Source organism: Passer montanus, unplaced genomic scaffold (genome assembly GCF_014805655.1).
Source record: "Passer montanus isolate IOZ18808 unplaced genomic scaffold, ASM1480565v1 scaffold76, whole genome shotgun sequence".
In the NCBI taxonomy this organism is placed as follows: domain Eukaryota; kingdom Metazoa; phylum Chordata; class Aves; order Passeriformes; family Passeridae; genus Passer; species Passer montanus.
The window spans coordinates 2,972,195-2,999,470 of NW_024372813.1; the positions used below are offsets into that span (position 1 = coordinate 2,972,195).

Sequence of the window (27,276 nt, forward strand, 5' to 3'; positions counted from 1 at the left end):
ACCAGTCCAGGCCTTTATTTTCCAAGCAGAAGGAACTGGATCCATCAGTGACATCTCAGATTGAAGCTGCTTTGAGCTGTACAAGGATTGAGACATCAGGTGGAAGCAGCAGAGCAGGGACTGGCTGCTGGATGGCTTTGGAAGATCAAGAATCTGGCTTTTGCTCCTTGGAAAAACAAGGAATTTGTTTGTATCAGAGAGATTTTGAGAGGGACCCAGCCAAGTCAAGCCAGAAGTCCCCACTCCCCACAAACATGAAACAACTGAGGCCAGGATGAAGAGCATCAGTCTCCCAAACTCCAGTAAACGGGCACAGTTTTATTAAGAGGAAAATCATTTGGTTAGTGCTGGGACAGGGACTGAGGAGCACAGGGGCCGTGGTGGGAAGTGTTTCTTGCATAGTTGTTGGCCAAAGGAGACCTGGGAATTTCCTGCTGGGAATCCTCCAGCTGGGATCCAGGGACAGGAGGGAGCAGGGAACAGCACCCGTGTCCCAGGCCCTGCAGTGGGACAGGGTGAGGAGGAGCCACCTGTGCCATGTCCAACACCACCGGGGTCTGGGCAAGGGCAGGAATTTAGGACTCAGCCTCCGGGATTTCAGTGATGTGCTCAGGGGAAATCAAGGAGAAGGAATCCTTGGGAATAGATCAGAGAAAGGCAGCAGGACGGGAAGACACCTGTGACCTCTTCCTACCTCCTCCTTGGGGTTCTCCTGACATGGCAGTGGCAGAGTAATTAATACATTCACTAATTAATCAAAATCAGTATTTTCCCAATCAGAAACTGGGCCAAATTTTAAGGAGATCTGATTTTGTGGGGGTAGGGGGGTGTTGGTTTGCTGGGGTTTTTTTTCCTTCTTTCAGCTGAGCAGCCTCAGTCAGCCAGATTTTATTTTTCTCTCCCCTATTTTGGCTTCCCAAGGTTGTGATTTTTCCCAAGTGGACAATTGGAAATACACCACCCTGTGCCCAGCCCTGTCCCTCTGCCACCACTTGAATACTGCGTGCAAAACCATCCTGCTGCTTCTGAAGTGCACAAACACCTTGCCTTTTCCTCCCCATGTTCGTAACAGCAGTTCCAACAAAAGAAGAAGAGGAAATACAATTCTCTAACATTTTACTCCTTCATGGAATCTTTCCAAAGCAACTTCACAAAAGCAATGTAAATAAAGTCTCTTTTTTTTCTTCTAAAAAGAAGATCATGTTCCACAGATTCCGTAGTGCAATTCATTATCTGGTAGAAAAAAATTATCTTCTTCAGCTCCATGGAGGAAAACGCTGGAAACAGTTCCATGGTCTCAATAAAAATAGGAAAGTCTGCCCAGGATGGGCTAGAAAGTTCCAGGTATGTGGGACACACAATCCCTACAGCCTCCCTCTAGTTGAAGAGGATGGACTCGGGGTCCTGGTTGGCCATCTGTGCAATGTGCTTTAGTACATCCTTTTTGGTAATGATCCCCAGCAGCTTCCTGGAAAATGAAAGAATGCTTTTAATGCACTGACACCACCAGAAGGGACCCTGGCAGGGCCACTTGAGCCCCTTGCAGGTGCTGAAGAGTCTTTGGGATTCAAAGTAACACCCCACAGAAAGTATTGCACCCTCCGAGGGTGGTAACACACTGACACAGGCTCTCAGAGCAGCTGTGACTGCCCCATCCCTGGAAGTGTCCCAGGCCAGGCTGGACAGGGCTCAGAGCTGGGCTGTCACAAGTGCCTTTGCCAGGCAAGAACTGCTCCAGGACCCAGCCCCAGCTGGATCCCAGTCCCCTTTGTCCTGGGAGCAGAGGAGGTCTGACCCCAGCCCCAGGGCTCCTACCCGTTGTGAGTGACCAGGCACTGGCGCAATCCCAGCTTGCGGAAGATGTCCACCACGATCTCCATGGGCGTCTCGTCTGTCACCGTGAAGGGACTGAGGTCCAGAATGCTCCTGAGCTTCAGCACAGATGGGGAGCTCGGAGGCAGGGGGGGACAGTAGTCAGTGAAACAAATAATTGAGGTGCTCACAATCCCATCCTGCTTCTTCCGGGCGTTTTCTGCAAAGAGAAATATTTGAATCAGTATCAGCGCTCTTTTCCTTTTCCAAACAGAGGAGCGTTCCCATTCCTCAGCTCACATTAATGGCCTTACAAGTCCTTTCCTTCCCTTTGCCAGAGCTGTTGCCACCCAAGGAGGGTGTGATGGGTTTCCAGCCTTTCATCTAAGGGAACCATGGAATCATTAAGGCTGGATAAGATCCTTAAGACCATCAAGTCCAACTGTCAACCAGCACCACCACCATGGTCACCCTGAACCCATGTCCTCAAGGGCCACATCCACACATTTCTTTGAACACTTCCAGGGATGGCGACTCCAGGGCAGCCTCTGCTAGGGCTGGACAACCCTTTCCATGAAAAAATTTTCCCCAATATCCAACATAAGCCTCACCTGGGCACAACTTCAGGTCTTGTCCTGTCACTTGTTACCTGGGAGAACATCCAAGATCTCCAAAGTTCCACTGCAAGGGTGAGATCAGCCTTTGCCCAAAGCCAAGGCTGTTGCATCTCACTGTACTCTGGCCAGATAAATACAAGTTCTGGAGACCTTTTAACTTCACAGTTTTTAGAGGAGGTAAATAAAATGCTTTGTACTTTTATGAGTCACTGATTTGGGTCCCATGCAGAGCAGTTAAAGGACTATTTTTAAGCACTCAACGACTGGCACAGGTTCCATGGACATCATGAGGGTCAGGAATGGAAAACAAGTCAAATTCTGGCCATCCCTCAGAGCTTCACAGCAGTGCACACACAGGTACTGCGGGTACCTGCCATACTGCAATCTGATATCAGCATTCCAAGGCTTCCTGGGATGGCAGGAATGGCAGCCCAAACACCAGGCTGGATATTCAGAATATTTGGGATATTTGATCATGAAAACCCAAACTCCATTCTGTGCTTCACTGTACACAGCCTGGGGACAGGACCACTCTTAATGAATCCCTGGAGACTCCAAGGAACCCAAGTGCAGAAACTCATGGTGGTACCACAGAAGGCAGGCAACACACATCCTGATGCACTTGTTCCTGTATTTTATTCCATACTGGAATAAAATACAGGAACAGGTTCCACAGGCAACCAGTGACAGGGCAAGAGGACACTCCCTCAGGCTGTGCCAGGGGAGGTTCAGGTTGGACATCAGCAGGAATTTCTACACAAGAAAGCTTGCTAACATTGGAAGGGACTGTCCATGGAGCTTGAGTCCCTATCCCTGGAGGTGTCCAGGGAAGACCTGGATGTGACACTCAGTGCTCTGGGCTGGTGACAAGATGGGGATCGGACACAAGTTGGAGTCAATGATCCTGGAGGGCTTTTCCAACCTCAATGATCCTGTGATCCTATGACAGACACCCTGTCCTTCACATCCAAGGCAAGCAGAGCCCAGCCACCAGCACCAGGAGCGTGTGGCCTCCCCAGGTCAGTGACAGCTGGCATTAATGACAGCACCTTCACCCAGGCGGTGTCACCCCTTACCGATGGAAATGATGAGGTCTCTCCTGAGGACAAACCCCACGAGGCGCTGGGATGCCCAGGACACCACCACGGGGTAGCCGCTGTAGGTGGTGCTGGTGACGATGGTCTCCACATCCTCCACAGTCATGGTGTCCTGCGTGATGACCGTCAGGGGAGGGTCGTTCTTGCGCGGCCGCATCACGTCCATGGCCCGTGTCTTGTGCGAGAACTCCTCCTTGGCCTCCAGGAAGGGGTACCCGTTCAGGCGGATGTGCGCGTCGTAGATGCCCTCGCGGCCGATGGCGTCGGCCACCCACTTGCTGGTCATGGCTGCTGCCATCAGGGGCACGATGTACTCCAGCCCCCCGGTGAGCTCGAACATGATGACCACCAGCGACACGGTCATCCGGGTCACGCCCCCTGCCAACGCAGCGCGGCTCCGGTCACTCCGGCAGTGTCACACCAGTCCCCACCTCTAGGGAAGGGTGGTGCCAGCACGGCTGGACTGCCCCGTTCAGCAGCACCAAACACAATCAGAACAGCACCAAAACCTCTGTCCCTGCCACAGCACCAGGCCCTGGCACGGAGCTCAGGGTCTCTGCGGGGTTTTGTCTTGGCATGTTTTAATTACTTTTGAGATTTAAGTCCCAAAACTACTCATAAACATTTTACAGGAGTTTAGTTCCAATATCCATTCCCCAAAGGGGCACAGACCCTTCAGTGCTGCGCAGCATTAAACAGAACTATTAATGAAGTCAAAGTGTATTTATCTTCCATCAATTGCATGCAAACAATCCCACAAGGGTCTGTGTTTGAAGGAACCTTGAAGGCTATCTCATTCCAACTCCTGTCACGGGCAATGATGCCTCCCACTAGATTGAGTTGCTCAAACAAGGTGTATTCCCTCTAAAAAGGCCAAAGATGGGTTTTGGTGGCATGTTTTTAGAGGAGAGTTTCTCCTGATAAAGTAGTCCATTAGAACTCCTGTACTATTCCACGGATGAGGGGACTGGGAATTGTGAAAGTGAAGTTCAATCACATGCACCCAGTCTCTCCAGCCCAGCCAAGAGGAAGAAGTGTTACCAGAAAACAGAGCACTTAAAAGCAGAATTGCATCACGAGATTTAAGGCCAGAACAGGAAGTAAAATGAATTAAAACCCCACAGGAAAATTCAAGTCCTTGGGCAGCCTCAACTGTTCTGGCTCCTACTCAGGAGCTCCCACTACAGCTGCTGTGCCCAGCACTGGGCCGGAGATGGCAAAAGAACACATCAGGGTGAGGAACACATGGCACACTCTATTACAGTTTCCTGGGGTTGCTGAGGTGACACCAGCTCTGATGGTCAGTCACAACCACAGCTCTTCAGCCACAGAATCACTACAGGGTGGAATGAGATGGTCTTTAAGGTCCCCCCCAGCCCAAACCATTCTGTGGTTCAATGATAAAGGTGGGGATAACCTCTAAGATCAGGGAGTCCAAGCATTCACCCACCACACCACCTCTTCACCAAGACCCACCAGGGCCCAGCCCCAGCTTACCCAGACAGGCAGCAGCGCCCACCATGGCGTAGAGGCCAGGGGTGATGCAGTCGGCGCCCTGGCTGCACCAGCCGCTGAAGATGGCCCAGTCATGGTGGTAGAAGGCCAGCTGCTCCACAGTCACCCCCAGCAGCCGGCCCACGATGGCCCCCACGGCCATGCTGGGGATGAAGAGCCCCGAGGGCACCTGTGGGAACACGGGCTGTGAGCAGCAGAGCCCAGGGACTGCACAGAGGGGTGGTGGGACCTCAAACCAGAGTGAGGCAGAGGCTTTGCCACAGCTGAGCTGGAAGGGACATTCGAAAAGTCATCTAGTCCAACCCCTTGCAATGAGCAGGAACATGTCCATGAGCTCACACCTGGGAACTACCCCTGCAGCTCCAGAGGCTGCACCAAACAACTTCCAAACCCTCTGAGCAAGGAACAGCTCCAATTATGCATTAACAAATTAAGACACTGATTGCTTTGCAATTAGCTCTTTCATCTAAATCACATATTTATCAAAAAAGCTTGAGGCAGGACAATTTAGGAGCATTCTGTGTCTGGAAAATGGGATGTGGAGCCCTGAGGCACCAGTTTTGTGACTGCATTTGGTGCCCACAGTCAGGCTGGAAGGTTTCTACTGCCCTCAGGTCCAACCAGCAGGACTAACAACTGCAGTCTGTCCCCTTCTGACAGAGCTTGGGGGAACACGTCTGGTCAGAAATTAAAAGGAAATAAAACTTTAAGGGTCCTGAAGAGCATGGGAAGAACATGAGCTCCTTTACAGGAAACCCTCACCTTCATGCCAAAGGTGAAGATGGTGATGAAGGCCTTCATGATGAAGGCCAGTGTCAGCTGCCACATGGCCGTGTACACGCCGGGGCCAGCGGCGCGGTCAGGCAGATCGTCCCCCTTGGTGCTGTTGAAATCGTTCACGTACTCACAGAGCTTGGACAAGTCCAAAATCCCACAGTCGTTGAAGAGCTCTGAGATCAGCTCGCTGGTGCTCATCCTGGTGTACTCGTTGGGGAAGGCCAGGATGGCCGTGATGGCCGTCACCACGATCACCTCCAGAACTGGGTACTTGCCCAGACGCGTCGTCTTGCGCCGCTTGCACCAGGCAATGTTGCTGCGGATGAAGAAAGCTCCCCAGAGCCCACCAAATATTCCCAGCAGGATGAAGGGCACCAGCTCCAGCAGATGCCATGGCATGTGGAACTCCACATAGAAGAGCACGAGGCGGCTGTTGCCAAAGGGGTTGATGGAGCGCAGGGTGAAGGCAGCAACCAGCGCGGCGAAGAAGGAACGCCAGAGGGTCTTCAGAGGGAAGTAGTAACTCACCTAAGAGGAGAATGAAGCACATTTGGTCACTTGAACACTTAGCATGACCCCACTGCAGGGAGTAAAGCCAGGACAGAGATCCATGAGCACTGGCTCATCCCCTGCTCTCCAGCCAAGCACCCCAGGCTTGCTCTGGAGCTCCAGTTCAATGAGGACTTCAGTGAGTGGGATGGGCCCTGGCCTGCAGCACGTGCATGTGTCCTCTGTGATCCCTGGAGCGACTCACTTAGGTAATAAAACCTGTTACACATCAGCCATGAGCTGAATTGAGAGAATTCTGTGGCTCTGCAAGGTCCAAAGTACCAAATAGCAGTGCTTGCCATCACTGCCACAGCTGAGCAAATCCATCCCTGCCTTCCTCTGAAATCCATCCTGGACCCTGAGCTAAACAGCAGTGGTCTTTTCACATCCAGATCAACAGATTAAGGATTAGGTGGTCCTTGGGAAAAAAAGAGGATTGATAAACCAGAGAAGTTTGTTCCCATGTGTAGGTGTAGAAGAAGGGATTACAAATGACCTCACCCTTGATAAGTCACAGTTGTACTAATTACTAAAGAAGAATAACAGCCTTGCCCTTAATGGGTCCAAGCTGTGACTAATAAAGATAAGTGTGATAAAAGGGGTGGGTTGGCTGGTTAGGGAGAGCCTGGGGGAAGAGGACCCCTGAGGAAGAAGAAACAATCCAAAGAGACACGAAGAAGAACAAAACAAGGAAGACAGCTGCTGCAAAAGATCTGCTCTGACATCAGTCCGAGTCTGATAGACTCGGAGCCTGCTGTTGGAGCAGTCAGAGTGGAGCTAGGTAAAAGCCTGTGGTCAGAGGCAGCAAGGAAATGCTTGCAGTCATATTGCAGTAGGAAACAGCCAGCAGTCAGCCTGTCAGAGAAGCCAACAGCAGAAGTTTGCTGCAGTCAGAGCCAGGATGGCTAAGCTGTCAAGAAGAATAAACTGGGGCCCTTTTCATGTTGTTAAATGAGAGTCTGTGCCTTGGCTCATTTCTACCCCTAACGAGAGGTCTGCTGCAACACCCAGCACCCTGGGACACAGCTGTTAGGAGAGTGGACAAGGGAAAATGGCCTCAGGTGTGCCAGAGGGTCAGGTTGGACATCAGGAGGAATTTCTCCACGGGCTGCATTTCTAACCCACAGCATTCCAAGGTTACCTCCTCCAGGCTGAAGAGCACTCCTCCAATGGGAGCTCCAAAAGCCACAGACACACCGGCGGCAGCAGCTGCTGACAGCACCTGAGGGACAGACAGAGGCACTCAGACTCCTCAGCCCTCCCAACCAGCCCCCTTTTTGGTTTGTCTTCACTTAAATTTTTACAATGTTTATCTACAGCACAGTCATCTAGGTCCAACCTGCTTTAAGACAGCAGGGAAAAGGTGGAGTGAGCCAATTCCCTGAGAAGGAGCTCCAAAAATATCAGTTAGCATAACAGGATCATTTACCCCAAAACAGAACCATTTACCCTCAGCCCCAGAGCCTCAAGCCCACCTGACCTCCCCAGGCTGGTGTCCCCACACACCTCCCTGCGCTTGGCCTCGTTCTTGCGGTACTTGGTGAAGAGGTGGCACAGGATGTTCCCACAGCAGCAGGCCACGTGGACCAGGGGCCCCTCCTTGCCCAGGCTCAGCCCCGAGGACACGGCCAGCACCAGGGTGATGGTTTTGATGACCAGCGTCCACTTGCCCAGGTAGCCTCTAATGATGAAACCACTTAAGATAGTTTTGATCTGGAAGTCAAGCACACAAAGCTCTACAGGCTTTCATTCAAGCCCTGGTCAGAGCTCCTGATTTACTGGACATTCCCAATTCTGCCTTTTCTACAGCTTTCAAGAGTTCCCCTGAGCTATCAAAAGTGAGAGTCCATAAAAATCTCTCCACGCAGGAGCAGCCATCTGAGCCCTTCCCTGAGGGCCACTATCCCTGCTGGAGGAACACCTAAGCAGTACCTCCTGCAGCAATGCCAAAACATCTGATTTCCAAGGGATTGCATGGAGACTTTAGTATTAGACATATTTCAAACAGCTTGGAAAAACACCTATATATGAAGCCATCATCTAAAGTGGAATATAATATTCCATAACATGCATGTGTAAATTTTGGGTGGTGGATCCCTACCCCACCTGAAAAACAACCCACTCTTGTTCTCACTCACCTCTGGGATCCCTGAGCCACAGGCATAGGGAGCAAAGCCCTTCACCAGGAGCACAGCAAGGAGGGAGAACATCAAGGCCCAGATAACATACATGAAGTAGTTGAGGATATATGCAAAGGCCCCCTGAAACAAAGAGGAAATTGCCAAAATCAGATGGTTTCAACTGAAACCACATCAGACCTGGGCACTGAAGTGAGCACAGGGAATCAGCAGGACACCACAGAGTTACCAGCTAAAAATTGAGAGACCTGCTCTAAGTCTGAGGTTTCAAGGCCAGGTTCCATTTGCTGGGTTAGCAATCATGGCATTCTCCTAGAATGTTCATGGGCAAAATACCCTCCAACAGCACATCCTGGACACACCAGTGGCCCACTGCACTTGTAAATGTGGCAGTGTTTTGCCTCCCCACATCCCCTCCAAGGACAACACCCACACAACCTGTTTATTGAGACCCCTTTAGGGCTCCAACAATGAACCACTGAACCACCCAGAGCTTGGACTCCTGGCATCCACATCACCCCAGGGATGCTACAGGCTGGGCAAACAGGGAATTCAGCACCAAAAGCAGTTCCAGGTGTCCATCACCTCTCCATGGCCAAGGATCAGCTGGGACCAGCTCTTCCACTCAGGACACTTGTCCCTGTCAGTGAAGGTGGTGTTGGATTTCCAGCAGCAGTGCTCATGGTTGAACCAGAACCCTGCCAAACACACTCCTTCCTTCAGATCTGTCATCCAGTGGGCAGAGATGTCGATCAGACCTGCCAAGGAACCTGGTTTAAAGAGGAAAAAAACACAATAATTTAATGAGCAGACTCAAACACCTGAAGGTCACAGTCTGCCCCACCAATTTTGGACTCTCCTCCCAACGCACAGAGCAGTGTGGTATTTCTGCCTACAACTCACTTTTATTCTATGGAGAGCTAAATGAGAGGATTTGCCTAGTTTTGAATAATTTCAATATATTGAAAAGATCAAGTCAGGAAACAGAGCGTGGCTGATGATGTTTCAAAGGCTGACTGTGTCCAAACCCCCCCCTGCATCACCAGCAATTAATTCTTCTCAATAACTGTTTGTTAAATACAGCACAGCAGCAGTGGGAGGGCAGAGAGGGATGTCCCACATTCCTGGGGGACTCAGACAAAATGTGTCACCAGGATCCAGGAGTTGTACCAACAACAGCAACACTGTGACAGGAATAACTCTGAATTTGGAGAAAACATTTCCAATCCTAATTTAAAAAAAGAAAAAATAAAGGAGGGGAAAGTTACAACTGTGCCAAGTAAAACAAGGCAAGCAGAGCCAGTACAGAAGGGAAGTCAGGTTTTTAGAGGAATCTTCAAGTCACTTTTGTTGACAACTCCTCCTATCCCAAAACCCCCATACCAAGGCGGAGGCCAGGGACCTCTGATCCATAGAAGCAAGTGGCAGCACAAGCTCCAGAGGTTGCAATAAACATGCAGCAAATCCCCCAGTTAATGACCAGCTGGCCAGCAGCCTTCCTGGGTAAACATTAACACAAGATTTCACTCCATCCCTCGTGACAGATGCTTGCTGCTTCCTATCAGGAAGATTTGTATCCAAGTGATTTATTCCTGCTGCCCTGGGGCCAAAGTTTGGTTCTAAGTAATAAAAGAGCTCTCAGGCAGCTGAATTCTGAAAGACACCTGATTTCCCAGCAACATCTATCCCTTTTTATATCTAAGTACAGATGGAAAAACCCCAGAAAATAAGGAGCTCTTGCTGGCAGCCCCTGGCATTAATCCCTTCAGTACCCATGAGGAGCATTCAGCACAGACACTCCCAGTGTTTCAATCAGCTCTGCTTTAATGAATGTTTTTTATTCATTTCAGAGTTCTATGTCAGCAGCAGACCCAGGGCAGTGTCCAGGACATCTCTCATCCTCAGTTTTGTATTTTGGTTATGCACAAACACAGGCTCAAAGCACTTAAAAATAATTCCCTGTGAATTTATAATGCAGCAGCAGAGCCCTTGGTGTCAGCACAAGTCCTCACTCCAAAATCCTGCTCCTCCAAGGATCTGCCAGGCCGTGGGGAGGATCCTGATGCTGCAGTGCAGGAACATATTTTACCTGTAGGTTTGCTCTCACCTGCCAACAAACCAATAAGGAGCATCAACAGCCAGCCAGAGAAGGCGTCGCTCACGCTGTGCAGCAGGGCCCAGGTGGACTCTTTGCTTCTGTTGGTGATCTGGGAAAGGGTTTGCAGAAAGAAACAAAACCCCATGAGGACTCTGATCCATTGTGCTAAATGCTCTAAAACTACTTGGTGACACTGTGACTCTGCTTTGAGGAGGGAGAGAAAAAGCACCTGACACAGTAGCTGCTCCTACAGCTGCTGGGTGTGGGCAGGAGAATGGATCAAGGATCATGGCACCCCAGAACAGGTTGGGTGGGAAGGGACCTTAAAGACCACCCAGTACCACCCCCTGTCATGGGCAGGAACACCTTCCACCATCCCAGATTGCTCCAAGCTCCATCCAACCTGGCCTGGAACACTTGCAAGGATGGGGCAGCCACAGCTTCTGTGGGGACCTGTGCTAGAGTCCAAATGATACAGACAGAGATTGGGGCTTCAGATTTAATGCCAGCAGGGAGGAATGGTCCAGCTGGGAAGTGGGACTCAGCCTTGTCCCAGATGCCCAGGAGAGCTGAGGCCTGTCAGTCTCACTGCTCCTGACAAGCAGACAAAGGGTGACAGAACAGCCATTGTGTGCCCGGCTGCCTCTCCCAAGGGAAACATTCCAGCTCACCACTGTTGTTCCCTGTGACAAAGCAAGGCAGGAGCAGGCTGGGGATATGGGTGTTTCAGCTAAAGCCCCCCTTGCATTCTGAGCAGATTCCTTTAATTGCAGAGTGCTGAAGTCCTGGGAAGGAATTCTGGAAGAACTTAACTCAGTCTTCTCAAACAAAAAAAAATCCAACAGAAAGAGCACCATTCACCAGTGCAAATGTGAGAGCAGAAAACCAGGCTGGTTCTGTTCTCTAAACCCCCATTTGGAACAAATCAAAGCCTTCAGAAGAGAATCAGCAGCCAAAAAACTGCAACATGTCAGATTTAGTGCTCCTTTTCCTCAAACCGAACTCTCAGCCCCCATCCTAAGGGCAATCCCTCCATCCCAGGGGTCTCCAAGAAGAGCTTCCCTACCCCAGCAAGAGTCACACACTAATTACCCTGCACTCAGAGCCAGCAAGGAGGAGGAGGAATTTTTACCTCCCTGTGCCTGTCTCGATCCCGGGACTTCTCTCGCACCCAGTCTATGGTGTTGAAATCTTCGTAGGTGCCCACCCCAGGAAGAGGCTCCTCCAGGAAATCCATCATGGTGCTCGTGCCGTTCATCCCTCCTCCATTATATGAGGAGAAGCCTGCTGGGGAGGAAGGGGGACATTCGAGCATTTCTTAGTTTTTACTCTTTTTATAAAAAAAAAAAACAAACACCAAAATTCATTTAGGAGGAAAACCACAGATTTCAATGGAAATAAAGAGCTACTGAGGTGTTTCCTGAGCCGAATACCACGGGCACATGTTCCCAGGTGATCTGTGCCAGGTACACCCTCCCCAGCTTCAGCAGATCACCTGGAGATGGGGCTGCTCCTGGAAATAACTGTTCAGAGCAAAGTAAATCACAACCAGCATCTAGATGGTGCCTTTCCCCACATGCAGGACTTGCCACAAGGATATTTTGGCATTTGAGGCAAGTAAATGGGAGAGGGAGAAGAGAAAGGAGTATTTAGGACTTCCAATAGAGCTGAAGGGTATCCCAGGTGGATCTGGCAAGGATGAGAGCAGGATGGGCAGGAAGGCATGGATGGGAGCAGGGAAACAGGGAAAGCAAAGCATCCAATAGGGCCTGGAAAGCAGAAAGTGGTACCAAATGGGGGCTTAGAAAAACACCAAACTGGGACTTGCAGCCTTCCTCAGGTGAGAACTCAGCCAAACCACTGGGCCTCCTGTTTAACCTGCTCCAGCCCGTGGAAAACAATGCTTAGCTTGGGTGTACATTCCCCAAATTCTGATTCTGGAAAACACTGAGTGTTTGCAGATGTTCAAAGGGAAAAAAAAGAAGAGCAAAAACCAAAATCCAGTCAGAACTGGTACGCGGGGAGAAGAGGAGGGTTAAAACTCCCAGACAGAAGGATAATGGTTGATACTTGAGCATATTTAGCTTGCAGATATCACGGGGGCAAAGGTGTCTCCAGATGGGAAAAATAAGGAATTCAAAGAGCTGCCCTCTGCCCCATCATCTGAAGCAGGAAGGGAAAAGAGCTGTGAAGTCTTCCCAAGCCCATCTCCCAGATTGCCACAGCTGCAGGAAAATAAGATGAGTCATGTACAGAACTGACAACCACCACAAAATAACCCACTTAAAACAGCTCCTCGCTTCACCTGGGACAAAAAAAAAAAAAGAAAAAAAAGATGGAGTTCTGCAGAGCTCTTCCAAATGCTGAGTGCACAGGCTGTGAGACCCAACTGCACAGGGAGGAAAATAAGGCACATTTTCTGTGAGGAATCCCTGGTTTTAACAGCATTTTTGAGACCAGAAGCTTGGAAATGCAAAATTAGTATCAAGGCTTCCAGAGATTTCCCCACTGAAATATCCCCGCAGGAAATCCTAGACGCTGCTCTCTAAATCTGATAGATCAGAACCTCCTGGAATAAACCATCCTGACAACAACATGAGCAAGGGGAGAACACGGAACACTGAAATGCCTGGAACTCCTCCTGGCACCCGGCTGGTGCTGCTCCAAGGACAGGAGAGCTACCTGGCACAGGTACCCAGGGAACAAACAGAGGCCTCATCCTGGCCACCTGAACAAGTCCCACCTGCAGCCCAGAGCAGCAGCTGGCTTTGTTCCTTGTTCCCACAGGAATGACCCCTCTCCCAGAAGCACCCCCATCATTCCTGACTCTGTGCTGCAGACAGCAGGCTCTCTGCTGTCTCTCTGGCTATTCCCTTTTTTTTTTTTTTTTTGGCCTATCAACCAAATCTTTCCTACAGATAAAAGATACAGCTGTCGTAAAGAAAAGTATTCATGAAGGAGAGTTAACCAAGCTAATAGAACACCCTGAGAAGCATTTTCTGCAAGAAGATGAGATCAGTCACATTCCATGCTCACTCTCCTGGAAGGACTGCCCAGACCAGCGACTTTGAGCTGTCCTGGGAACACTCTCCCAGCTCAAAGCTTGCCCTGAAGCACCAGGAAGCAGACCCCGAGGCACAAAGCAAGCACAGAGCTGCAACGACAGAGGGGCTGCAAATCCTGCTACCCCCAGCAAGACCCTGATGGCACCTGCAGGATCCCTCAGGCACAGCCTCTGTGACCCCATCCCATCCACAGCCCCAGTGAGCCCATGGGATGGGCTGATCCCACTCCAGACCAGGCAGGTGCAGGCTGGAGCCTGATCCTGCTTTCCAGGATCCCCTCTCAGCCCAGCTTGCCCTCCTACAGCACCAGGATTTCTATTCCCAAAGGAGAATCCCAAGGTCTCCAGCCACAGACAATAGTTCATTTGACAGATGATAATGAGAAAACATCTTTATATTTTTTTTCAGGGGTAATCCAGAACTATGAAATGGCTGACAGCCATAAATATTTATAAAGATCATATTTCCTGCCTCAGCTTGCTGCAAATCAAGTATCCTAGGATTCCCAGATAGGAATAAAGGAGAAAAATGAGCTCCACGATGCCCTGCCAAAACACATCCAAGATGACTGCACAGATCTCCCAGTTTGTAACATCCAGATCTCCAAATCGGAGACAGTGAGTGAAAAGTGACCCTATTACTGCTCATTTCAAACAGAGATTTCTCAGCATTCTGATCACTCCCCAGCAGACCCTGCAGGGCTTAGGAAAACCAGGCTGGACATGGTGAAGTTCCAAGTGTGCCATGTGCCCCACAAAGCCACAGTTTGCTGACTGTCCTGCCAGTGCCAAGGGGACAACCACGGCACCTGGAGAGCTCCGTGGCTGCTCCCCTGCTCCAGCAAATCCCCGAAATGCAGGAGGTTCACGGGGACAGCGAACAAACAACCATTACACAGCAGAAATCCCGCAGCCCACCCCCTGCTCCACCACCCTCATCCTGGCTCTGCTGCCCCACAGCGTGCGCAGACACAGGGACACATTCCCCTCGGCTCACGTCTCCTTTCCTCCCTGAAGGGTCTCCTCACCCCGGCTCAGCCACTCCCCGTCCCGCAGGAGCAGCTCCGGGGGCCATTCCCGGGCTCACAGCGGCGCTCCGTGCATCCTCCTCCTCCTCCTCCTCCTCCTCCTCCGGGCTCCGCCGGGCGATCCCGCAGCGCTGCTGGGCCCTCCCCGCCCCGGCGTCACCGGCACCGTCACCAGGGCCAGCCCCTAAAGCTGACAGGGACACTGCCACCAGGGCCAGCCCCCAAAACTGACAGGGACACTGCCACCAGGGCCAGTCCCCAAAACTGACAGGGACACTGCCACCAGGGCCAGCCCTGCACCCCACCAGGGGACACCCCTAGACCCACTCGCGCAGCTCCAGCTCCTCCCTGTGCTGGGCAGCTCTGCAGGTGGGGTCTCACCTGAGCAGGGCAGAATCCCCTCCCCTGCTGCCCACGCTGTGCTAGCAGCCCAGGGCACAGGGGGTTCCACCGCAGCTCCAGCTCCTCCCTGTGCTGGGGCAGCTCTGCAGGTGGGGTCTCACCTGAGCAGGGCAGAATCCCCTCCCCTGCTGCCCACGCTGTGCTAGCAGCCCAGGGCACAGGGGGTTCCAGCATCATGGCCAGGGCAAGTTGAGCTTCTGATCCACCGAGAGCCCCAAGCCCTTCTCCTCAGAGCTGCTCCCCATCCACTCTCCCCCAGGCTGGATTTGTTCCTGCGATTACCCCAGGTGCCAGTTCTGCTTCACCTGACAGCCCGGCTCCGAGGATCCACCAAACCCGACCCTTAACCATGGAAGGACACCCAGACACGAGCACTCTGCTCACCACCTCCCACACGGGATGCTCCTGGCACCCCAGCCTGGGACTCCCTGCTCTGCAGCCCATTCCCAAAGCTCTGCCCCAAGTCACGATGCAGCACAGGAAAGCACATTTATCAACAGTCTCCTGACAGTGGTGGGTCAGTCACTGATGTACTGACAGACAAATCCCTTTCTTTCCCCACTCAGCTGACATTTTCCTTACTTAATAACTCCCAGGAACGCTCTTTGCTCACTGTCTTTCCAGCAGGCAGGCACTGGATTTTCCTTTTGTCCTCTGGGCACAATCAGACTTCAAAGGCTCTCCCAACACACGAGCAGCCTTTATCTCACCTTTATTCAGTGCACACAGAGCTCAAAGGGGCTGGTGATTAAGTTCTTCGGGCTCCAATTTGCTCGTGATAACTTGTCATTCGAGCATTGTCCGGGAGGCTGAAACTCTGCACACTCCCCACATTGACTTTGGTCTCCCTGATAAAAGCTCCCGGGTTCTGTGTGAGGTCAAGGAGGAAGGCGGGTGAAGAAAGCAGGGGAGATGAGCCAGCTCAAGGCTCCCACTTAAATTTTAATTTATTTTTAAATTTAACATGGAGAATAACCTGCTGCTAAATCCTGTTTGTGCTTATAAGCATTCAGGGTAAACCGGGCACTCACACCTCTGATCATGGTGTCACAGACGGCTTTGAGTTGGAAGGAACTTAAAGCTCATCTCATTCTACCTCTGCCAGGGGCAGAGACACCTTCCACTGTCCCAGGCTGCTCCAAGCCCTGTCCAACCTGGCCTTGGGCACTGCCAGGGATCCAGGGGCAGCCACAGCTTCTCTGTGGCAGGGCCTGCCCACCCTCACATGGAACAATTTTTTTCTTAAATCTAACCTCAGTCTTCCCTCTCTCAGTTCAAACCAACCCCTGTCACTACCTGCCTCAATTCTCACCTTTAAAACTCAAGGAGAAAAAAACCTTTTAAAATGTCACAGACAAAAGGAGACCTTCCACCACTGAAACACTTTTGAGTCTTCCTCTGAATGGAGGAGAGAGCCACCACCTCCCAGCTGGGCCCCCACAGCTTCAGGTTTCACACTGGCACCCCAACATCTGCCAGCAAACATCTGAAGTCAGCAGGGGAAGTTCACAAGAGAACTGAAACTGGCATTTGGGCAAGAAGCTCTTCCCCCTTTAAAATTTCCTCTTTTACTTAGTGTCACCTCCCCTGAGGACCTGAGACCCTATCCAGGGGAAGCACTCCCTAGAGTTCAGCATATCCATGTTGACTCATTCCTTCTCCATGAATTTCACTGCTCAGACTCCAGAAGGAGGCAAGACTCTCCAGACCCTCTGGCCAGACAAGGGGTGGCAAGAGAAGCACCAAATCCTCTGTGCTGCCACACAGGGAGATTCTCTCCATGACAGAAAACCTCCAAAATTACAGATAAGCAAGAAAGGAAGGGAGGGGACAGTTTGTGCTCATATCACAACCCTCAGGAATGGCTCAGTGCTGCAATTTCAGGGCACCCACATTCCTCTCCCCTGCCACTGCCAGCTCTTCTCCACAGCAGCTACTCCAGGAAGGAGTCTCCTGAAGCCAGAGGATGTGCTCCATGTCACAGCCCAGGAGCCACACAGACAGGGACACAATCCAGCACAGAATCCTGCAAACTCTTCACTCTGGTGCCAGGAAACACCAGACCCAGCCTGGGCATAGGCCAGTGGGACCCACACAGCAAATATTCCCACTAAATCCTATCCAAAGCCATCAGAAAAAACAGAAAGGGGAGAGCTCGTGGGTTTTACCTCCCATCTCCCTGTCGAGTGGTGGGTCATCGTCTGCCATGGAGAAATCCATGGATGCTCCAGCTATTTCCAGCATATCCTCATCGCTGGTGCCACTCTGGAAGCTCCCCCGACGACAGCCCTTCTGATCCATGGCCAGAGCTTCCAAACCTGCCAGCAAAGGGAACCTTGTTACAGCACAAGCAGGAAAACTCATTTTCACACTCAACTGGACTGACACCTGACCCTGGTGGAGACCCAGAGGCTGCACTGCTCTTCCCATGGAAGGCTGGATGCAGTGATGTCACCTGAAGTTCAGGCTGGAATTCCAGTGTTAGCCAGGGCAAGAGCCACTCCAATGTATTTATTAAATAATCGCCACACGTGTTCTCAACAGGTTTGCAATGGTTTGTGGGTTTTTTTTGGACCCCACCAATCTCAAGGAGCTGCCCATGCCACACCAAGATAAGAGACCCATTGTTTCTCCTCCTCTTTTCCAGGACAGCAGAGGAACTACAAAAGCACAAGATCTGAAAACATAATAACAAACGGAATGGGGGTGGGGGGGGAAGTCAGACATGGGCTTTGGAAACAGCTCTTGCCACATGGAAATGGGAATCTTTGCATCTCCATGAGAAGACAGAACCACGGAATGATTTCAGTTGGAAAGGACCTCCAAGACCATCGAGTCCAAACTGCACCAATTCCCCACCTTGTCCCCATCCCAGAGCACTGAGTGCCACCTCCAAGCCTTCTTTAGACACCTCCAGGGATGGGGACCCCAAACCTCCTTGGGCAGCCCCCTATAATGTTAGCAAGCTTTCCTGTGAAGAAATTCCTGCTGCTGTCCGATCTGAACCTCCCCTGGCACAGCCTGAGGCTGCCCTGGGCCTGCTGGCCACACTGTTCTTGATCCAGGCCAGGTTGCCTGCCTGGACTCACTGCTGGCCATGTGCACTTTGCTCTTGCAAATACTGATTTTCTCCCAGAGATTTAAGAGAGAAACCAACTACATAGCTCAGACCTGTTCCAGGAAGGGAAAATGCTACGCTAGCCAGCCCAACAGGCTGAAATACACACTCTGCAGAAAACACTTCCTATTTCACTGAAGAAGCCATCACAGCACACACAAAAAGCTTGGCACTGCACAGGGTGCTCTCTGCTGAGCCCTACACTGTGGAACACCACTTTCCTTAACTTTTACACCGTGTTTTCTCACTAAACTGCCACAGAAGATCCTGGAAAGAAGGGAGAAAAGGGGAGCTGGGTGCTTGGGAAGGCACACGAGCAGCTGCACACCCTGTGAGCACACAGACAGTGTGGCCCAGAGAGCCGAGGGCAGGAGAAGCCCAGGAATTCAAAGTTATTTGCCAGCTAAAAATGAAAACAATTCTGTGGCACTGAAGTGCTGTGATGCTCTTCCAGTAAACTGCTTCCAGGGAGCACAGAAGATCCAGCTCCCAGCCTGGGAGGCAGGGATGGCCCTGTCAGCCTGGCAGAGAATTAAGAAAACTGTGCTGGTGTGTCTCGGGGCTCGTTTGCAGCTTCACAAGATTTTATAGGTATTTTCCAATATGACTCAGTGGGTGTAAATATGTGCAAAGAGGGGCTAAAATATCTCTGCATTTGCAGAATCCCAGAATAGTTGGGGTGGGAGGGATCTCTAAGTCCATCCCATTCTACCCTCTACCCGGGACAGGGACACCTTCCACTACCCCAGGCTGCTCCCAGCTCCATCCAGCCTGGCCTTGGGCACTGCCAGGGATCCAGGGGCAGCCACAGCTGCTCTGGGCACCCTGTGCCAGGGCCTGCCCACCCTCACAGGGAACAATTTCTCCCCAATATTCCATCTAAAGCTCTCTGCTTTGCACAGAAAGCAGCTCCTGCAGCACAGGCAGAGCAACAAGACCTCCTGCTCCCCTCAATCCCTCCCTGAGCTGGTTCTCACTGACAGCTTTAAAAACCAAAAGCACGGCAGCAAACACAGCACCTTCCAGCCACAGCAGAGCCCACGGAATGCCTGGCAGCACAAGAAGGACACACAGGAGGATAATTCCTTGCTCACTTCTCCTGTCAGATCAAGACAAGAGGTTTAAGACACTTTTTCTTATCAAAACACTCCTTCTACAGATGCTTTCCCAAGCACAAGGAATAAAATTAAATTAAAAATAGACCATTTTCATGCTTATCTGGCTGTTCATTTACCCCAGTTCTCCACTGGGCAACAGCTGCCTCTTTGCACAGGCCCAGGCACTGCCAGAACCCCCAGAGCACTCGTACATACCCCAGGACTGCCGGTGTCCCCAAGGCCCGTGTGACACCATCCTCCTCCAGCTGCTCCCATCCACCTCCTCTGCCCTTCTGCTCCCCATGGCAGTCACAGAAAGGGAAGCAGCAAAGCAGAACCCAGCAGGGTCCCCAGGCCACCGCCTGGAAGTGACTCAGTGGCAGCGCTGGCAGCAGGAAGCCAGAGCCTCGCTGCCATTTCCAATCCAAAGCCCAAGCATTCCAGGGTTTTCTCCTAGCTCCAGGCTGGGTGTCACGCAGATGGGCTCCCTCAGTCTTGCTGTAGCACCCACACCAGTGCCACCGTGGCAGCAGGGGATGGCACTGGCACTCCAGAGCTGCAGCACTGCCATGCTCACAGCGGCCCTTCCAGCACACAGCCCCGAGGGTTTCCCAGCCACAGCATGGAAGAAGCTCCCAAAGCACTTTTTCCTCCCTGTCAGAGGAGAGGCTCGACCCCAGCTCCAGCAGCACCACACGGAAATCACACCAGGAGCTGGCAGCAATCCCAACCAGCCACCTCGGGAGCCATTCCTGCTGTGGGAAGGAGCCAGCTTACCACCTAGTGGCTGTTTCCACTGGGAAAACAAAACCCGGATCACAAGACTGGGGCTTCTTTAAAGATCAGCAAACCTAAGCTGAGCTTTGACAACTCAGAGCTCTCCTTCCTCTCCAGCCCCACATGGTTCTCGGGCACATCCCTTCCCACAAGTACCAGACCACTGGTATATAGACTAGGAAAAAACTGCAGAATAAGCCAATTTTAGCTGAATATAAAAAGAAAGGAGAAAAAAATGTAGCATTTGGCTGTTGGGTCAACACTCCTGGTGCCTGGCTGGGAGCCAGCAGAGCCAGGCTTTCATAGTCCTGGAATGGCTTAGATTGGAAGGGACCTTAAAGCTCATCCCACCTCTGACATGGGCAGGGACACCTTCCACTATTCCAGGTTGCTCCAAGCTTCACCCAGCCTGGCCTTGGACACTTCCAGGGACAGGGAGTCCACAACCTCTCTGGGCAACACCATCACTCTACAGGCTCCCACCAACACTACAAAATCCCCATATTATCCATCCTAAACAGAGGAAGGGACTCCACGAGGGTGAAACTCCACCTATGTGTGAACAGAGAGCTGGTTTGGATTTTGCTGTATTCCAGCCCTTGAGATACAGAACCCTCTGCAGACGGAGTTGAGCCGAGAAGCTTCATGCACAGTTGTGCTGCCAAATCAATGCCCCAGGGAGGGGCCAGCCCTGTGTCCCCATGCTGTGACAAAAGAGCCAATGATTTGCCACAGGCAGTTCCCAAGACAATGTTATTTTTCCAAGCCATACTCTCCTCCAATTCCCCATTCTCTCTGAAGTGACCACAAACAGCCTCAGATTTCGTACAGAGAAAATTATATCAAATTTCCAACAGCCAGGAGTGACAGGACAAGGGGGAATGGTTTCACCCCTGCAGAGACGGGGTTAGATATTGGGAAGGAATTCCTCTCTGTGACACTGGGGAAGCCCTGGCACAGGCTGCCCAGAGAAGCTGTGGCTGCCCCACCCCTGGAATATTCAAGGCCAGGCTGCACAGGGCTTGTAGCAACCTGGGATAGTGGAAGGTGTCCCTGCCCATGGCAATAGATGGTCTTCAAGGTCTCCTCCAGCCCAACCCATTCCAGGATTCTGACAGCTCCATTCCCAGGGTGGCCACAGAGGACACCGGTGCTGCCCCAGCCTCCCACCAGTGCAGGATCCTGGAGAAGCTGTCCCTGCCGGGCCAGGGGCACAGGGCTGGCCCTGGCACAAGGCTGACCTCTCCAGGCAGCCTCTCACCCTCGGCAGCTGCTCCAGCACAGGCAAACACATCCTGGGAATGCTGCCTGTGTTGGGCCAGGGCAGTCCAGCCACACCAGCCCGAACAATAGGTTTGAGAGAAACTGGGAATTCTACCAACACAGGCTGAACACAAAGACTTGCATTGTTTTAGGGCTTGTTTGGGGCTCTTTTGCTGTTCTCTGACGTGTACCCACACGGGCCCAGGAGGCAATAGTGCAGGCTCTGCTCTGACATCCCTCCAGCAGGGTAACAGGGGCTGTCAAACACCACCAGCCACAGCAGAGAGCAGCATGTGAATCCTGTGGCAGTTTGGGTTTCCCAGGCACCCGGGCTCACAGGGTGTTGTGGGATTCACTGCCATGCCGGGATGCAGACACACAGAGCCCTCATCCTTCCATCCACACCAGGACCACCTCTTCTGGAACAATCCACCATTCCACAGAGCTTCTGCCCCTCAGCCCAGGACACTGGAATATTCAAACAGAGGCAAAGAGCAACACACCCATCCCAAAACCACCCCAGCAGCAGGTACAGACTGAGGTGAATGCATAGATGTGCCCGAAGGCACTGCCAGCCCTGTTCAGAACAGTACCAGTCCTCCAAAAGCCAAAATAAACGCTGTTTAACACAAATCCAGCTGAGCTGGGAGCACTGGTACATCACAACTCAGAATCAGGAACACATCTTGACTACTTATTCACAGTTATCTGCCCCATCCATTGGTTTCACCACAAAACCTCTTTTTTTTTTTCTCCTAAATTTTCCATCATCACCATTTTAGCTCTCACTTAAAAAGCCACAATCTCAGCTCAGCCACCTCTTCCCAGGAGTTTCCTCACAACTACTGCTGGCTTCCTTTCCTTTTTGCTTAATGTTTTGACTAAAAGCAGCTCAACATGAAAATGCCCAAGACCAAATTTACAGGTAGCTTATGACCAGTTGAGGGGAGGTTGCTACTGGACTCCAAACTGTATTTTCCAGACTAAATGCAGTTGTTCACCGCAGTTTCCATACTCAAACACATTAACAGCTCCTTTGCCATTCCTAGCCTCTTTGGGAATGCAGACGGTGTCACAGCTCCATGTGGGAGGTCACCCTGCTTGCCCAGCACGGCTGTGTGGCTGGTCAGCCATGAGGAGCAGTGTGGTGGGCAGGCTGGTGCCGGGCTCGGCTGCCACTTGTCTCTGCCCCAGCACGCTCTGGGTTCCGACAGGCTGGCTCAGCACACCTTGCACACCACAGACCCCAAGGGGAACAGCCCGAACTAACGGGGCTGGTTTTCACCAGGGAGCTTCTGGGACAGGGTGCAGCCCCACAGATTCACCCCAGTTCACAGCAGAGTGTGAAAACAGCCCCAGCACATCTGCCACAAAAGCAACTGGAAAATGGCCTGAGTGCAAGCGAGATGTTGGTACCTAGAACCACGGAATTCCAGAATGACTGGGGTGGGAAGTGACCTGAAAGTTCTTCTCCCTGCCATGGGCAGGGACACCTTCCACTATCCCAGGTTGCTACAAGCCCTGTTCAACCTGGCCTTGAATATTCCAGGGATGGGGCAGCCACAGCTTCCCTGTGCAACAAATTCTCTACTTCCCCAATAAGTAAGTTACTGGTTTGTGAATTTGTCCTGTAGTATTTTGTAAGCTGATTTCCACTTTCCAATTAAAAATGTCTCTGCTGGAGTCACATGCTGTCCATTCACCACCACAGAGGATGCACACCTTTGGATCATATGCCTTACACTTATCCCATTCATCCCATATCTGCTATGTTTAGTTATTCTCCTGGAATTCAAAAGGAAAAAGGATCTGTTGTTACAGATCTAACAGAGAAAGGTGATGCCCAAAACTGTGCTAGACAGAAAAAAAGCTAAATAATCACTGATAAAAATACCATCTTGCCTCAAACACCACCTCTTTTTTTCCCATTTTTCTTTCTTCTTTAATTGTTTTAAGGACTACCATGGCTACAAAAGCAAGACTTCAACTGATATTCTCAATTATATTTTATAGGCAAGTTTAGAGTCACGCTTGCATCAAGTCCCAGACAGAAACCTGTCATTCCATGCTTTGTAAACACCCAGCTGGATCTCTTCCATCAGAACACCTTCCCCTTTTGGTGTTCTTTTTAGGAGACACTTTTCAGCACACCCCAAAATCCAAACAGCACCACATGGAACCAGGTCCAGACTCATTCTGACGAGAGCTAAGCTCTGCCTCTTGCTCAGCAAGGTAGAAACCCCCCACAATACCAAAATATGGGCTACAACAGGTTTAACGGGATTTTCAGGCACACAGAGAACACAAAACACCCAACTTGCACAAAATCCTAGGAGAGAACAGGCTGGAAAAGTCTCCCTGAGGTGAGGGAAAGGGTAAGGGGAAGAGAGCCAGAGCCCAGGCTGGGGCTGCTGCTGAGCCCCCGGGGAGCCACGTGGATGACCTGGAGCTGCTGCCAACTGCAGTGGGAATTACACAGTGAGAGCTGAGCACACCAGGTACCTTTCCAAGACCTCCCTCTCCACTAAATCCATCCCAGCTGCTCAGCACACAACATGGAGATGATTTCATACATTTTTATCAAACCACAGGATCTCATTCCACTCACAGGCACCTCCTTGACCTGAACTATAAACTCTCCTTCCTTGCCGATGGTTAAGGAACGAACAGAAGTTCCTGAAGAAGGAAGGAATAAAGGCAGGCAGCTCTTTGGAAGTGCTGGATCACAGCCCAGCAGCTCTGAACCCCACTGCACTGAGGCAGAACAGGCTGGCACAATAGGACAGGGCCAGCACAGCACTGGAGCCACTCTCCAGGCTCATTGAATTTCCAGGGATGGTTCCAACCTCCTCCCAAAGCAGGACACACATTCCAAGCTCACCTTCCACCTGGCAACAGCACAAACTGGGACATTTTGGGTCCAAGTATTCTGGAGGAAAAGCCATGAAGAGGAAAAGGGACTACTAAGAAGAAAATCAGGGATATGATGGAAATATTCCACCCCAAAATGCCACCAGTTGTTCTGTCAGACCAAAGTGCTCAGCTAGGCTTGCTTCCCTCTCCCCAAACTCCAGGGACAACTAAAGCATCCTTGCTCCAACTAAAACACGTATTCATCCATGGAGAGCAAAGAATGGGGGTTTAAACTGCCAGAGGGCAGGGCTATGTGGGATACTGGGGAGAAATCCTTCCCTGGCAGGGTGGGCAGGCCCTGGCACAGGGTGCCCAGAGCAGCTGGGCTGCCCCTGGATCCCTGGCAACTCCAAAGCCAGGCTGGACACTGGAGCATCCTGGAGTCCCTGGCAGGGGGTGGGACTGAATGGACTTGAAGGCCCTTCCAACCCAAAGCATCCATGACCTACAAACCAGGACTCACAGTCCCTCACAAACAGCTGCAGTGAGGCTGCACTGCAGCAGCAGGAAGGGGTTTCCCAGAGGGAACAATTACAGCCCTGATGCACAGAACCACTCCCACCCAAGCTGTCACCTCTGCACTCACACCCCAGTCCAAGCTGCTGGACAAACCTGCTGGATGAGTCTGTGCCCAGAGCATGGCAGGGTCAGCCTGTGCCAGCCCTCACCTGTGTGGGCAGCCTGGGGCTGCAGACATCCGGCCAGCCCCAGAACACCCAAGGGACGAGGGACACTGCGTGGGTGACCTCTGGGTGAACATGCTCCAGCTGAGAAACCTGGGGGCCAACCTGCCTTCCTTACTAGCAGCCACATGCAGCTGAGACACAGCTGGTGGCACCTTGCACAACAAGAAGGGAAGAAGAAAATGAGGGACTGTGACAGAGGGAAAGAAATCATCTGGGATTTGGGGAAGGGGGGTGAAGGCAGATGCAAGGTACAGGAACGCAAATCCAAATCTCAAAAGACATTTTGGTGTAGCCAAGTGTGAGGTCACACCCCCCAGACCATTCTCTGCCCCCTGCACAGGGTGGGGGCCATTCCCAAGGGGGCAGCTCAGCACAGCCAGAAGATGATTTGGCTGCTGCATCCCAAAGAATTAAAAACAATTCTCTATTCTACATAATCACCACCCATGCAGCACATGGAAACAAAAGCAATCCTGTTTTTGAGTCCTTGTTGGAATAAAGGGAGTCAGAAGAGCAGTAGTGCCAGCCATGTTCCCACAGCCTCCCAGGTGCTCCCAGTCCTGTCCCACGGACCCCTGAGCCTGGAACAGAACCACCAACACCTGGAAAATTCCAAAGTGTGCATTCCACAAACACCTGCTCTGAACAGATGTAAAAAGTTGAATCATTCATTTCATTCTGGTGCAAAAACCTGAGGAACAAGATCCAAGATTAAGGAAGCCTTTAAAGCCTGGACAAGCCAAAGCTCACAGCACCGAGAGGCTGAGAACACAGAGTATCACAGGATTCCCAAATTCCAGCTGCTCTGTTTCTCACCCTCTCTGTTCCTGGAGGTTTCTTCAGAGGGGAGTTTTCCTTGAGCACCCAAACAGACCCAGAGGGACACCAGCTGCACCCAGTGCACTGCAGCAGGGACAGACAGGAGGGAATCCCATCCCTGTGCTGCTCCATCCCATCCTCTGCCCCCAGCACTGGTATTCCCCCACGGAGAGGTCAGCGACCATTCCAGAGGGCCATTTATCCATCCAACAAGTTGTGTCAGTACCTTCTGCCAAGGATGAGCTGCTCCTGCCGCCACTCTGGCACCTCCTGGAGCTGCTGGATGAAAAGGAGGGCTTCAGGCAAGGGAGCCCAGCCAAGACACAGGGCCCTCGCCAGGCTGAGCTGCAGGGCACAGCCAGCCTGCAGCTGGTGCAGGGGGCTGCTGGCACTTACACAGGGGACTCAGGGGGTCACAGGGGGCTTGGGATGGGAGGGACCTCAAAGCCCATCTCCCACCCCTGCCACGGCAGAGACACCTTCCCCCATCCCAGGCTGCTCCCAGCCCCATCCAGCCTGGCCTTGGGCACTGCCAGGGATCCAGGGGCAGCCACAGCTGCTCTGGGCACCCTGTGCCAGGCCTGCCCACCCTCACAGGGAACAATTCCTAATTCCCAATATCTGATCCATCCCTGCCCTCTGGCAGTCGGAAGTCACGGACTCCTGCCAGTCACGGGCACGTCCCTGCCGGACGCGGGGATCCGCCAGCCCCGGGACCCGTTACTGCCCCGAGCTTCCACCGCCGCCTTCTGCAAGCTCCCGGTGCGGCGGCCGCCTTCCCCCAGCAGGGCAAGCCGCACACCCCGGGAGGTGCTGCCCCGGCTCCGGCCGGCCCCGTTCCCGTACCTGGCCCGACTCCCTCCGGCCCGGCCCCGTTCCCGTACCTGGCCCGGCTCTCCCCGGCCCGGCGGCCCCGTACCTCGCCCGGCCCTCTCCGGCCCGGCCCCGTTCCCGTACCTCGCCCGGCTCCCTCCGGCCCGGCCCCGTTCCCGTACCTCGCCCGGCTCCCTCCGGCCCGGCCCCGTTCCCGTACCTCGCCCGGCTCCCTCCGGCCCGGCCCCGTTCCCGTACCTCGCCCGGCTCCCTCCGGCCCGGCCCCGTTCCCGTACCTCGCCCGGCTCCCTCCGGCCCGGCCCCGTTCCCGTACCTCGCCCGGCTCCCTCCGGCCCGGCCCCGTTCCCGTACCTCGCCCGGCTCCCTCCGGCCCGGCCCCGTTCCCGTACCTCGCCCGGCTCCCTCCGGCCCGGCCCCGTTCCCGTACCTCGCCCGGCTCCCTCCGGCCCGGCCCCGTTCCCGTACCTCGCCCGGCTCCCTCCGGCCCGGCCCCGTTCCCGTACCTCGCCCGGCTCCCTCCGGCCCGGCCCCGTTCCCGTACCTCGCCCGGCTCCCTCCGGCCCGGCCCCGTTCCCGTACCTGGCCCGGCTCCCTCCGGCCCGGCCCGTCGCGGGCCCGGCGCCCGCGGCCCCTCCAGCGGCTCCTCCGGCGGGGCGGGTGGAAGGGGCGGAG

The 27,276-nt window shown here is 52.7% G+C and overlaps 1 protein-coding gene across 11 annotated transcripts; it reads right to left on the bottom strand.

Moving 5' to 3' along the window:
* On the bottom strand, positions 1-27,276 carry LOC120512639 (H(+)/Cl(-) exchange transporter 5). 11 transcript variants are annotated; one of them, XM_039731179.1, is made up of 14 exons: positions 27,184-27,276; positions 25,997-26,049; positions 17,266-17,415; positions 11,736-11,887; positions 10,613-10,712; positions 9,091-9,275; positions 8,506-8,628; positions 7,874-8,080; positions 7,509-7,589; positions 5,804-6,346; positions 5,024-5,210; positions 3,506-3,904; positions 1,816-2,032; positions 1-1,468 (listed from the first exon to the last, which is right to left on the bottom strand). In XM_039731179.1, exons 3-14 carry the CDS (start codon positions 17,396-17,398, stop codon positions 1,378-1,380), a joined length of 2,418 nt encoding a protein of 805 aa, XP_039587113.1. In that variant the 5' UTR covers positions 17,399-17,415; positions 25,997-26,049; positions 27,184-27,276; the 3' UTR covers positions 1-1,377. The 11 variants fall into 11 exon arrangements, with proteins under 11 accessions (XP_039587113.1, XP_039587112.1, XP_039587114.1 ...); XM_039731178.1 differs by having other exon boundaries at positions 11,736-11,890; XM_039731180.1 differs by having other exon boundaries at positions 11,736-11,890; positions 25,997-26,046; positions 27,184-27,259.